Source organism: Siphateles boraxobius, unplaced genomic scaffold, assembly GCF_051911475.1.
Source record: "Siphateles boraxobius isolate OS27281-9 unplaced genomic scaffold, OSU_SipBor_1 2, whole genome shotgun sequence".
NCBI lineage: Eukaryota > Metazoa > Chordata > Actinopteri > Cypriniformes > Leuciscidae > Siphateles > Siphateles boraxobius.
This window is the reverse complement of record NW_027508810.1, coordinates 9,299,718-9,313,029: the sequence shown is the minus strand read 5'-3', so window position 1 is coordinate 9,313,029 and position 13,312 is coordinate 9,299,718. Positions and strand designations below refer to the sequence as shown.

General features: G+C 37.4%; 1 protein-coding gene across 6 annotated transcripts in view; it reads right to left on the bottom strand.

The window, feature by feature from the left end:
• The window catches only part of LOC143744342 (uncharacterized), a 45,182-nt gene that overhangs the window by 1,280 nt on the left and 30,590 nt on the right, over positions 1-13,312 (bottom strand). For all 6 annotated transcript variants that reach the window (XM_077235768.1, XM_077235765.1, XM_077235764.1 and 3 more), the window contains 8 exons: positions 11,286-11,444; positions 8,971-9,030; positions 5,570-5,728; positions 5,297-5,402; positions 4,091-4,443; positions 1,885-3,100; positions 1,200-1,312; positions 405-492 (listed from right to left, as the gene is read on the bottom strand). In XM_077235768.1, the coding sequence (XP_077091883.1) occupies positions 405-492; positions 1,200-1,312; positions 1,885-3,100; positions 4,091-4,443; positions 5,297-5,402; positions 5,570-5,728; positions 8,971-9,030; positions 11,286-11,444 (2,254 nt within the window). The remainder of the gene's footprint in view (positions 1-404; positions 493-1,199; positions 1,313-1,884; positions 3,101-4,090; positions 4,444-5,296; positions 5,403-5,569; positions 5,729-8,970; positions 9,031-11,285; positions 11,445-13,312) is intronic.

Below are 13,312 nucleotides of genomic sequence, written 5' to 3'. Positions count from 1 at the left end.
AATTTCTTTTCTTATATATATATATATATATATATATATATATATATATATATATATATATATATATATATATATATATATATATATATATAAGCTGTTTTTATAAGAAATATTTTGTCTAAAGGTTCAATTAATTTTTGTAATAAATTTGACTATTGTTATATTTGTCAGGCTTAATTGAAGTTAATTTAGATTAAATTTAGACGGTTACAATAAATATCCACGAGGGGGCAGACATTTATCGGTACAATTTCCCTTTTCACTCAAAACTTACAACACAACCTCAGGCTATTAAGAGATTAAAACCATATTTTGTAACTTTGCAGGTCTCTGGACATTTCAGACCCAACAGAACGAACCAAAATCCAGAAAAGCTTTGCTGAAACTAATGGAGAGATTATTACCTTGTAAAGGTGAACATGGCTGTGCTAGTTGCTCTTTGGTGACTGGATTTGATAAACTGGTCGGTGAATCCGGTCTTTTGTCATCCCCCTGAAAACAAGTGGATACATATTAAATATAAGTGAAAATAAACAGTACTTCAGAGATGAACAAAAGCACAATGATGGAAAATGTACATGTTCAATATGTTCAATAGATTGTAGCCTCGCCCCGTTTCAGCGCCGCACTCGTTGTCTTTTGTCTTCCGGTTTGTATTTTCACTGCGATTTTACGTATTTATGAATGAACTGCATTTAAAAAAAAATATCTTCCCGGTCTTCTGACATTTGTTAAGACATCTGCTTTAAACATTACAATGCTCATGATGACTTTCGTTTACTCTACAATAAGTAAATCCATTCTCCAGCTAATTACTCCTCGACAGCGATGACAAATATACAGAGCTACCGCAAAAACGGAAGTTCATAGACAATATTCTAAAGATGGCCGCGCGAATGTTTGTCAGGCGCTTAAGGTCTATACAAACCCTATCGATTACATTTGTATCTGAAAATATGAATTACCAGAGAAAATGAGTCGGCACCCTAACTGAAATGAAACCTCACTTGATTTTGGAACGGAGCTTGATTCACTTCACTAAAACGGCACAGAACACAGTCATCTTTGCATGTTGCAGCTTGGGAAAATAAGTATGTGTGTGTGTCTGATTGTCCTGTTGCTTCATGAAGCTAAGACATTTTTCAAGCACCTCCTTGAGAACCGGGCAAGATTGCTCATGACACATTTCTGTCGCACACCTGTGAGGGAAGTTTCTCAGCTGAGATCTCCATGAAGTTCTTCTGCTTCTGTCTGGCCACAGAGATCCAGCTCGGAGACTCGGAGCTACCGGCAGATGTTCTGCCCACCGCATCTGAAAAGGACAGAAAATATCAACCATCATATTATTTTATGACAAAATGGAAGAGAAAAATAATGCTAAACAATAATATAAAGCAGCAATTTTTCAAGATCTAGATAAAGTTATGCCCTGTATTATTTCCAATATTCTTTATAAACTTATTTATGTCAAGTTATGCAAGTTAAATGTATTGCAAATGCCATTAAGTTGTTGTTGATCATTTAAATTTGTGCGTGCAAATAAGTACCAAAGTAACACAAACATTTTCTAAACTGAATTATTTACTTATAATTATTTTAAATTTCCAGTACAAATATCTAAAAGATAGATTTACTTTAGTTGCAAAAATTAATATAAAATACACATATTTTTTTAAATTGAATTTACAGTAAAGTATTAACAATAAGATTTTAATAAAAACATTTATGACTAGATTAAACAAAAGGTAGAATGTCTTATAAATTATGAGAAAAAGTATTTCATTTAATTTTGCAACTAAAGTAAATGTATCTTATTTTGAAGATTTAGCCTCATTCATTTGTATTTTGTTTTGCACACAATCAGCTTTTTAAGAATACAGGTACCTGGGATTTTCCTGGCCGGCATCACAGCGTCAACTATCAGATCAGGCTTCTTTGGCAAGACGGGCTTCCTGGCGTTCTGGTCCTGATCGGGTGTCTCCTGCGCCCCTGAAGCCTCGGTGTGTCTCCCAGATGATTCTCCATCTAAACCGTAACGGTGCAGAACGGGAGTCTTTCTCAAGCGCACGCCGAACGGGTTCTCTGGGCTCGTCTCTTCGTGAACATGGATCGTCTCTCTCTGCATGGGAAGCGATGGGGAACTTCGACTTCCATCTGGCACGGGTCGTTCCTCTTTTACGGGAGTGAAGAGTTCATGTGTCTGAGGAGACGAAGCATTAGTCTCTGGAGTCTCCGGGACGGTCTGCTCTTGGGTTCCTCCAGAAGACAGTGACCTTTGCCACGCAGGAGCGATGGTGAAGCGAGGTCGGACCTCACCGCTGCTCCGTGGTTCTCCTGTAGGCGACTCAAGAACTGGCTGATCCTCATGCTCGGAAACAAACTCATGTTTTTCTGACACATCAGGCTCACTGGACTCGGCGTCCTCCTCCTGCTCTAGAGGAGACATTGAAGCATTGGAGGATTGAGAGAGGAGAGTCGGACTCTCGAGCGCAGGAGACACCGTAGAAAGAAGGACCTCAGAGTCTTCTGTGGTTTCGGTTGAGCTCCAGATATCATCTCTGACTGTCTGATCAGATTCAGAAATGTTCTCAACATTGACTTCCACTGATTCTCTGTCGTCACCTGAAGACTCATCTTGTCTCTGGCCTCCAGCTTCTTGAGGTTCATCATTCGTAGAGCTCTCGGTTTTCTCAGGTTCTACCTCATCATCTGTCTCAACATCGTCTCCACTGTCTTTGGTTTCTCTCTCCATATCAGCTTCTTCTTCAACAACATCTTCATGTACCTCATCTTCGTCTCTTTCTATCACATTTACTGCGAAAGCTTTCGGCGGTTTAAAGAACTCTCGGTCCTCTTTGGCCGGGTCCTCTCGTTCGTCAGCATCAGCTTCAGGCACTCGGTGGCTTTCATCAGCAGACTGGGAGTCTTCTAACAGCTCCTCTTCTTCTGTGGTCTCTGAGATGTCTTCTGAATCCACAGATGAGTCAGGCGGAGGAGCCGGTTCCTCCGTGGTCACTATAGGGTTTGAGCGATCGAGAAGATCATCGCTGTCGTCTTCTTCAAGCTGAGAAACCACACTCCCACCGTTTATGTCTTTCACCTACAAAAAACAAGGACAAGAGTTACAATTCACGAGTTAAAATTAATATGTGGGTCAATGACGCTCAAATATGCATCAAATGCATATGCACAATATACATCAAAAATACATAAACATTTTATATACATAACTGACTTGAACATACAATTTTCATATTTTTGGGGGAATAAAGTAAAAAAAAAAGTCAGGATGAAAAAATGCCCAGTGCTTAGTTGTTTAGTTTAGGTTTCATATTTTTCATGTTGATTGTAGTTTAATTTTTTTGTAATTTCATTATTGGCTTTTGTCATTTTATTAGTTTTTTTGTTGTAATATTGCTATTTATGTTGACTGAATATTTAAATTTAAATTTATTTCCAGTTAATAATTTTAGTGCTTGAACTTAAACTTCTTTTCGTTCAGTTTTTCAACTAAAAATAATATTTTATTTTATTTCAGATTTATTTCAATTAACAGAAATGTTTTTAATAGTTTTAATTTTAGTTAATGATATTAACACTGCAACTGCCTAACTAAAAATGTGAATTTCTTGAGCAGTTTGGCATAATATTTTATTATTACTATATTATTTTGGTATATTATGCTATATTATTAATAATATTGAATTAAAATGTATAGTAAATAAACATTATTTTCTTAAGAAGTAAAACTTCTTAAAACAGGGAGTTAAAATGAAAAGCATTTGTCTGTCAAATCAAAGTGATGTGGTGCAATGAACATGCACAAAAAATTTACAAAAATCAGGAAATGATATGATAAAGACGACCCCCACAGACCGTCATGACTTTTAATGAGATTTATGAGTACATCATTTATATTTGTAAAAAAAAAAAATTCCTTAATTTATTTTAAAAATTATGATTAAGATATGTACACATGTATTTAAGATGTTAGGATTTAATTTTATTACAATTTTACAGTGATACATTTAAACATCAAACAAGTTTTTTTTTCAAAACCATATAAATAAACCAAAAATGAAAATGGTACCTCATTCTGAAGAACCACGTTCTCATGCTCCAGTGCTAGTCCTGACACAAGAGGACTCTTTAGGGAGCTCAACACTTCCTCCAGCAATGACCCCTGCTCCTCAGGAACGACCTCACATCCTGTGTCCAACAGGAAGTCATCAGCCTGCAGCTCAAGTGTTACTGGACTCTCCCAAGAGGACTCTGGGAGCTCAGACTTGGGGACGTGATCCTCTCCTTCAGAGACGCTCTCTGCTGAGATGGAGGATGTTGGAGAGGTTTTGTGACACTGGCTGGAGTCAGTCACTTCCTCTTCCTCTTCCTCTTCCTCGAGTCCGGAAGCACAGGACTCATGGTCTGAATCATTAACCAAATCTAGACCAATTTGAACAACAGAATAAAAATTACTGATCTACTAACAACAATTATTGAATTACTATTCACTACTGTTCTTAAGTTTGGGGTCAGTAAGATTTTTAAAGAAGTTTCTCTTATACTCACCAAGGCTGCATTTATTTGAAAACAGTGAAATATTACAACAATTTAAGAGAAATGTTTTCTATTTGAATATATTTTAAAATGTGATTTATTCCTGTGATCAAAGCTGAATTTTCAGCATCATTACTCCAGTCTTCAGTGTCCCATGATCCTTCAGAAATCATTCTAATATGCTGATTTGCTGCTTAATTATTATTGGTGCTCAGTTATTAATAATGATTCTTAATATCAACGTTGAAACTTTTTTAAATTTGTTTTTAACAAAATGTGAAAATATTTTTTCCAGTATTCTTTGATGAATATAAAGTTCAAAAGAAAAAACTTTTTAAAAATAAAAAATAGAAATCTTGTGTAACATTTCAAATGTATTCATTTCTTTCTTTTTTTACCCCAAACTTTTGAATGGTAGCGAATCATAGTTTCCACAAAAATATTAAGTAGCACTTGTTTTCAACATTGATAATAATAATAAATGTTTCTCGAGTATCAAATCATGATATCAGAATGATTTCTGAAGGATCATGTGACACTGAAGACTGGAGTAATGATGCTGAAAATTCAGCTTTGATCACAGGAATAAATTACATTTTAGAACCTGTTAAAATTGAAAACAGTTATTCTAAATTATAATAATATATTACTGTTTTTACTGTATTTTTGATTTTGACAATACAGCCTTGGTGAGACTTCATTAAGAAAAATCTCTTGCCCAAACATTTGACCGACATACCTTCACGTTCTTCCTTTCCCAAACTCGTAACCATCCGTAGCTTGTCTTCTGTGTCTCTGAGCAACACTCTTTCTCTCAGGTCTCTTCTCTTATCCAGCATTTCCCTCTAAACATAAAGAAGCGTACAGAATTAAGCATTTTGGATGAACTATCCTTTTAAATCTTAAAGACATCTTATGCAAGAATAAAACATCACTAACAGCTTGGTGGCCTGACATGATGGGCCACCATAAATAATGGAAGAGTATGAATGTTTAATGTGAAGAATCTCACGCTGACAGGTTTCCTCTTGGCACGAGCGTTGGCTTTGACGGCGATGCGGTGACGGGCAGCTGAGCTGTCTAAGCAGGACACAGAGCTGGCGGGAAGACTGAAGTCCACCGGGACGGACCCCTGAGGGGTGGCGGGCCTCGAAGAAGCTTCACAAGACATCTTTATACCATAGAGCGGGACAAAGAAGACACACATTAATCAATCTAAATTACGGTTACATTCCACAACTGATTTGTTTACCACTATAAGTTCTTTCAAACCACTTCCCACCAAAACCTCCATATGTGGCTTGCGATTTTAAATAGATGGTCGTATTCAAAATATTTCCTTCCTTCCGTTAACCGCCAGCAAACCAGAGTGGCATCATGATAGCAGAGGCAATTCTTGTGCGAGTTCACTCATGCACACAGCACGAACCATAATAAAAACACACACCAACCACCACAACCACTTGAAACAAGTTTTTGAAAACGATACCGTTATCGTCTCCATGTAAACTACAAAAACGCAAATATTTTGAAAACAGTGACATCATGCGCATGCGTATTTTGTGGTCTTTACAAAGTGGCAACTGGCCAACAGCATAGTACAGCCTTTTTAATCGATTCCAAGGATCTTTTTGACAATGTTGTCTTATGTACACGAAAAAACTAAGCGAAAACTTTTTCCGTTTTTTTTGCACTTCGTTGTCGTGCAGACGTCACCTGAATGAAAATAAGAAATGTTTCCTTGGGAACTAGCTGATTTTTTAACAATTTTATTTCAAGTAACAAAAAAGTTTTTATGGTTCTAGCTTTATTTAACTCTGATAACTATAATTATCCTATTGAAGGAAGGTTTCATCCATATTTTCATGTTCAAAGCAACTCTGTGGCAATATAAACCCAGCAGTCGTGTTCGTCTGCTATTAGTGCCTGCTACAGTAAAATATAACATCAATATTCTTCATAAGACTGCAAAATAAAAGCATCGACATTTATTAACACTACTGCAGGTGGAAAAACATGCATTAACATGTTTTTTTTTTTACAGTGCACTATGTTAGGAATTGGTGTGAATGTGAGACAGCAGTGTGTTTGTGCAGTGCTCAGGTCCAGCTTGGCAGTCGTTTTGACCCAGATTGCTGGAATATCCCATTTCCAGCAGACAGCCAGGCTGCGAGGGTGAACCGCTGGAATGCTTTTCAGACCGCACGTCTACTTCACTCGTAGACCTGAAATGGACAGGCAGGACTCAACAATGCTGTGAACTTTTAGTAGAGATTGACTAATTAGGGTGTTTAATGGCCAATGCTGATACGATATCTAGAGAGCTGGGTGACAATAAATGCAAAACGTTTAATGTAAAATCCGAAAAGTTTGAATTTGAAAATAGAACGTTTATTATCCAGAACAGAGAAAAACACTATAGTCTATTATATAGACATCTCATCCTGCATTGCTCCTAAGCTATTCATTCAATAATATTTGTGCGCCACACTTTTTAAAAAGAAAGAAAATAATGCTTTTATTCAGCAACGATGCACTAAATTGATTCAAAGCGAGAGGAAATACATTTATAACATTATAAAACATTTCTATTTTAAATAAATGCTGTACTTTTGAACTTTCTATGAATAAAATATTCTTGTTATCCACAAAAATATTAAGCAGCACAACTGTTTTCAACATTGATAACAGCAAATCAGCATATTAGAATGATTTCTGAAAGATCATGTGACAATGAAAACTGGAGTAATGATGCAGAAAATTCAGCTTTGCATGCAGCCTCGGTGAGCATAAAATACTTTTTTTTTTCAAAAACATATATATTTTTAACCTGTATATATACAGTATACTGTTAAATATATACATGTATATATTGCAGATATACAGTAACATGCATCAGCAGATCTTAAAGCTGGCAAAAATGAATTCCCATTTAGAAAGAATATCCAACAAGTATTACATTTCCCAAAACCCAATTTCTCAAAACAGCCTCTGCTCCAGCTCAAAGGATTTCATAACACAAACACATGACAGCTATTTTAAGCCCTGGCAACCAGAAAAATCCCAAAGTGCATGTTTTTCAGCGGTCTGAGATTGTTTTGGATTAGTCTTGGATATTTGCTAGTCGCTGGTGAGATGCGTGTCCATTTATTTGAAATTTAAATTTAAGCAGTGTCACGTCAACTACCTTTGACGGTGAAAGTACTTGTTCTGAATACATGTCAGTATCTGTAAATACCACTGATAACACAACACTTAGTTCTACGCTATCCTAACTAGCCAAAACAACAGCACATTCTCAGAGTAAGTATTGGCTCTCCAGTGCTGGACTTTATAGGTACATTCCAAACATGTCAAGAGTCTGAATCCACACTCATTTCAAATCACCGGCAGTGATCCAAAACATTCCTTGGAAAACTAAGTCCCATTTAAATGCATGAATATTAAGTGACACCCGCAAACAAATCATTCCAAACCATTTCTCAGAAAATTCAGCAACAGACAATTCTCGAGTTCACACTTACAAATAATGAGATGGAGTAAAACAGTATGCGTATTTGGCGTGCTATCCGAGGAGAGGGCTCTGAGCTCAGAACCCAGAACACCCCCCCCCCCCCCCCCCCCGCACCTCATATCCCTATCTGGGATAAGACTCAAACAAGAGTGAGGAGTCGGGGTGGCGGTGGGATGTTGAGGAAAACTGTTGAGGATCATAGGGGAGTCGGCTGTGTATATATAGGCCTCCTCTCGTACTGATTGGATAGATCATTTGAACGTGTTCCTCCCAAAATTTGTTAATAAAACATAATTTAAAAAATAGACTAGAGTCAAGCTACTGATTTGAAAAAGTACTACTAACAAAAGTGTGTGTTTACTGCTGGATGTCTCTCTTATCTGACCCATCCATTTCGGGTCTTGAGACTTGATCTGACTTTCAATCCAATTCCGATTATTGTGCAAATCACTTTTTACAAATCCGTTTTGAGCTACATTCATATGTGGTTTGAAATCCTATTCAAATTGTATTTCTGGAAATCCGTTTCAGTCTGACTGCTCTAAACTGATTTTGTGTGGTTTACGTCACTGCCTCATGCTCTCATAATTGATGAGCACACAGACATAGAGCACATCAAATATGGTAATCGGCTGCTCAAGCGTGCTTGTTTGACACGCGAGAGCCAATGAGGTTAGTGAGGTTGAATTTCCGTATACCATATTTGGGACAGAAATATCTAATTTGTGTTGCGAAGATGAATGAATGTCATGCAGGTTGGGATGAGAAAATGACAGAATTCTCATTTTTGGGTCAACTATCCCTTTAATACGAGCTAAAAGTCATTCACAGACTATCCAGGCATTTCCTATATTTGGCATATGTAGTGTTAAGTGATCCATGTGTGCTGCATGTGTCACCTGATCATCTTCACTGTCTGATGCCTCCATGCTCAAGGAACTCTGGGCCAAATCCACCGACTGCAATGATAAAGAGACATATTACAATCATTTCCTGTTTGAATGTTTTACATTAATCATGTTTTCCTTAATAAAATGACTTTGATATTCAAACAGTATCACAGCAATATGCTTGCCTGATGTACAGTTTTACTGGTCTGATAGTCAGGACTAAAATATTTAGGTTGCAGCTGCTCAAACATTCCCCCCAACCTCACTAGATTTTCTAAATTAAAGAGCAGCTTTGGTCTCTGTTGGGCTGAGGTTCAGGGAAGGTGAGGACAGGGACCATGTACACCTCTGAAGAGATTTCAGGTACAGCGAGGGGAACGGCACACCACCTAATCCTGTTACAGCACTCAGCAGGGAGCTTCCTGTCTTTTCAATCATGCCTCGTGATGTCTGAGGCTCTTACACGCTTTTCACATAGCCTAAAAATACCCACGCTTGCAGAGCACGTTCATCACAGTGCGTCTCATTACTTGACTTTCTATATGGTTCGACTGTGTGATGAAAGGAAACCCTGGTTGTGAGAAAACTGCTTCAAAATCTGTGTGAAATGATGTTATAAATAACCAGTATTGGCAGCAAATAAATTGCTTAAAGTCCCCATAACATGCTCATTTACAAGTTCATAATTAGATTTTTGGGTTCTGCTAGAATATATTCACATGATTTAAGTTTAATAAACAAATAAGTTTATAACAAATTTTCCCTCATAGTGTAGTTTTGCTGCAGCATCTCTCTTCACCCTCTGCCTGAAACACTCCTGTTTCTTTAAAGCCCATTTTTCCGAAAAGCCCAGTCTGCTCTGATTGGTCAGCTGGCCCAGTGTGTTGTGACTAGTCAACTGCTTAAAAGCATGTGTTGAAAATGTAATGTCCATAATCACGTTTCAGCTCCCGAGGCTTCATAAGCATCTGTAAAAAAGTATTATATCTATGTTAACTAAGGCGTCGCAATTGGAAGTCCATGCAATGTTTTGTCCTCGCAGTGAAAAAAATAGCAACTCTTCCTCGACATAAATCACTCGTCCAACTGTTCTTAAAAGGCGTCTAAAGCAGCCAGTAGGCGACATTATGCAAATGTGTGACATAGCGAAGTCACGGAAATAATAGCAGGGCTACAAGCGAGGCGTTTCAGGGGAGTGTTTTCTGTTGGAAAGATTCACTCTCTTTGGCGTGGACTTTGTGTCTTGTAACTTTGCAGATTTTTTATATCTACAAGCAGCAATGTTACACATTAAAGGAAATGTGAGATCAAAATGTGAGCATAATCGGTGTGGTTTTCATCACTAGAAATCAAAATTACCAAAAATTTCTTTTTATATGGAAAAGCCATTCATACTATGAAAACAGGCTTTCAAAACTCCCCAGTGAAAAAAAGAACATGTATTGAAACCAGTCATTCAGGGGGAGCTAATAAGGACGTAGGATAGATATTTTTATTTAAAGGCCCACTGAAGTGCCTGAAGTGCACTGACATAATTTCCTCCTAAACAGAAAGCTAAGGTGCGACATATTGAATGGCCCCTCCCCCTTTTCATATAGCCAATAGCGTTTAGTTTACATCACAGACTGCAAGTCGTACTTGACAACACCATTGAAGCGAATCCGAGCGCTGATGATATGTTGGATTCAATAGTAGAGATGTGAATAAATTCTAGCCGTTTCATTCTTAACCAACGTACAGTTGGAAAACTGTAAAAGCGTTTGAGCAACCGAACACACATCTCCAACCCATATTTCTCCATGACGTGTCAACGGTCGCTTTGGCCAGGTATGGTGGTATTTATAACATAGGGGGCGGAGCTTTAGATTATAGAGAGCATTTGATTGGACAGAAGATGTGATGAGAAGCTGAAGTCTGCGGTGATGTCATAAAACTCCGTGATCCATTTTAGCGGAAGTGAGAGACTGCAAGTTTTGAATGCTTATATCTCCTAAATGCAAATTTTGTCATTGTTTTGGAAAACATCGTCTTATTCATAACCTTAAAGCTAAAAAACTGAAATGTGGAATTCAGGGGGCCTTTAAAAACACCAGTACAACTAATAATACGAGTAAAACGTGTCAAAGTCTGTCAAACCTGTAGTGCTGTTCTCAGCTGATCCTTCTGGAGGATCTCAACATTAGAAATGAGTGACGAGTTTATTTTTAACACGGCTTCTGATCATGTGTTTGTGTGACACATTTCGGCATTTTGTGCATTTCACAAATCGAAGCTATCAGTGCTACAGGAATGCATGAGTGTGAAAACGGTGCAGAGAGGAGTACCGTGTGAAGAGGTGTGGTCAGCACAGTGTGGAGGCTGGAATACTCCGGTGGGCTGCAGGGAAGACCATCATCATCAGAAAAAGCCCCCGCGTCCTCTCCTTTCCTCCCGCAGAGGAGTGATGGAGGCGAGCCCAGACAAATCGCATGGTTCAGCTGCAGCTACAGACGGGACAGAGCGTCAACCATCAATAACTCTTCAAACTGATTATTCACACTATAGTATATTGTAAATGAATGTGTTGACATGAGATGGAGTATACACTACTGTTCAAAAGCTTGGGCTTGGCATGATTGTTTTTATAGAAATAAATACCATCATTCAGAAAGGATGCATTCAATTGAACAAAAGAGACAGAAAAAAACATTTATAATGTTACAAACGATTTCTATATCAAATAAGTGCTGTTCTTTGGAAATTTCCATTCATCAAATTATCCTGAAAAAAATAAATTGTATCAGTTTCCACAAAAATTTGAATCAGCACAACTGATGTCCACATTGATAATAAAAAGAAATGTGTTTTTTTGGGCATCAAATCAGCATATTAGAATGATTTCTGAAGGATCATGTGACACTGAAGACTGAAGTAATGATGCTGAAAATTCAGCTTTGATCACAGGAATAAATTACATTTTAAAGTATTTTCAAATATAAAACCTTTGTTTTAAATTGTAATAATACTTCACATTATTACTGCTTTTACTGTATTTTTGATCAAATACATGCAGCCTTGGTGAGCATAAGATACTACTTTCAAAAACTTTTTAAAATCTTACCGACCCCAAACCTTTTGATGACATTTTTTTTGTCTGAACTGTCCTTTAATGATAATAAAAAAAGTGTTCAATAATTTTGAATCAAGACTAAAAGCCAGTGCATTCGAACACCTCGGAGAAATTCATTCAGTCTAGTCTCAGCTATTCACAGATGATCTGCTGCTTTCAAACAGTGGGTGAAATGTTGATTCCTCTCTTAATGGACTGGTAATTTTCATTGCTGAGATACTCTCATGTCTGGCTCATGACAAAGTGCCTATCCGGAATGTCTACGGGTAATAGGCTAACCATATTAAGAAGGCTACGCTAAGTAGAATTTAATCAATGCCAAGACACAGACGAGACAAGCGCATTTTTGTGGGCATCTGGTGACTATTTTTAAATGCTGATACATTACTGATCATGTAAATGCACTTACAATAAAGACTAATTGAACATTGTGCACATTTGAAAGACATTTTGTACCTCACTTTTGTTTGTTCTTGTTTTTATTCTGTCTTTCAGTGACATTGACGATGATCTCTGCTGCCAAGATTGGGCTGGTGGCAAAATGTCAACAGTGAAAATCTCAGGCTCTTTGTCTTGAGGCTTAGACTTGCTAATTTTATACCAAAGTCTAGTGAATTGCCATCACTAATACTCATTAAAGAAAGAGGACAGGGAAGTGAATATGCTTATACACTCCCTCTGAGCACGCATGCCACAAATGAAGTCTAAAATTTTTATTTTTGTGGAATATTGCACTATATATGTTATAATTGATTTATCCCTGCACATCATATGTACTCAATCTTAAATCAAAATGACTTCCCCTCCCTCTTGCAGCATCTTCTCTTCTCTGATGATGCGTCAACTGGCGTGAGGACGGGACAACCTGTCACTCACATGAGATCCACCAATAGCAAACCACAACCATCCAATCAATTCCCCAATGAATCAAGTCCTCAATAAAAATCATGTCACAATAGGGAAGAAAAGACTACCGCAACCTCAATTTCATGCAGACTATTATATTTTATGTTCGCTTTTTTTACTTCAAATTGTCTACGTTGAGGAAAGGTGAAAAGTATGAGATGGAGAAAATATGTCTTTCACAAAGGTTTTGTGTTCCCCAAGAAACTGCATTTGCTCAGAAAGAACTCAAAAGTTTTGTAAGCGAACAAAGTTTCTCAGGGGAACACAAATCATTTGCGAGAGAACGCAAAAGCATTTTAGCATAAATGTTTTCCTCCCATCTCATTTTTTTTCATC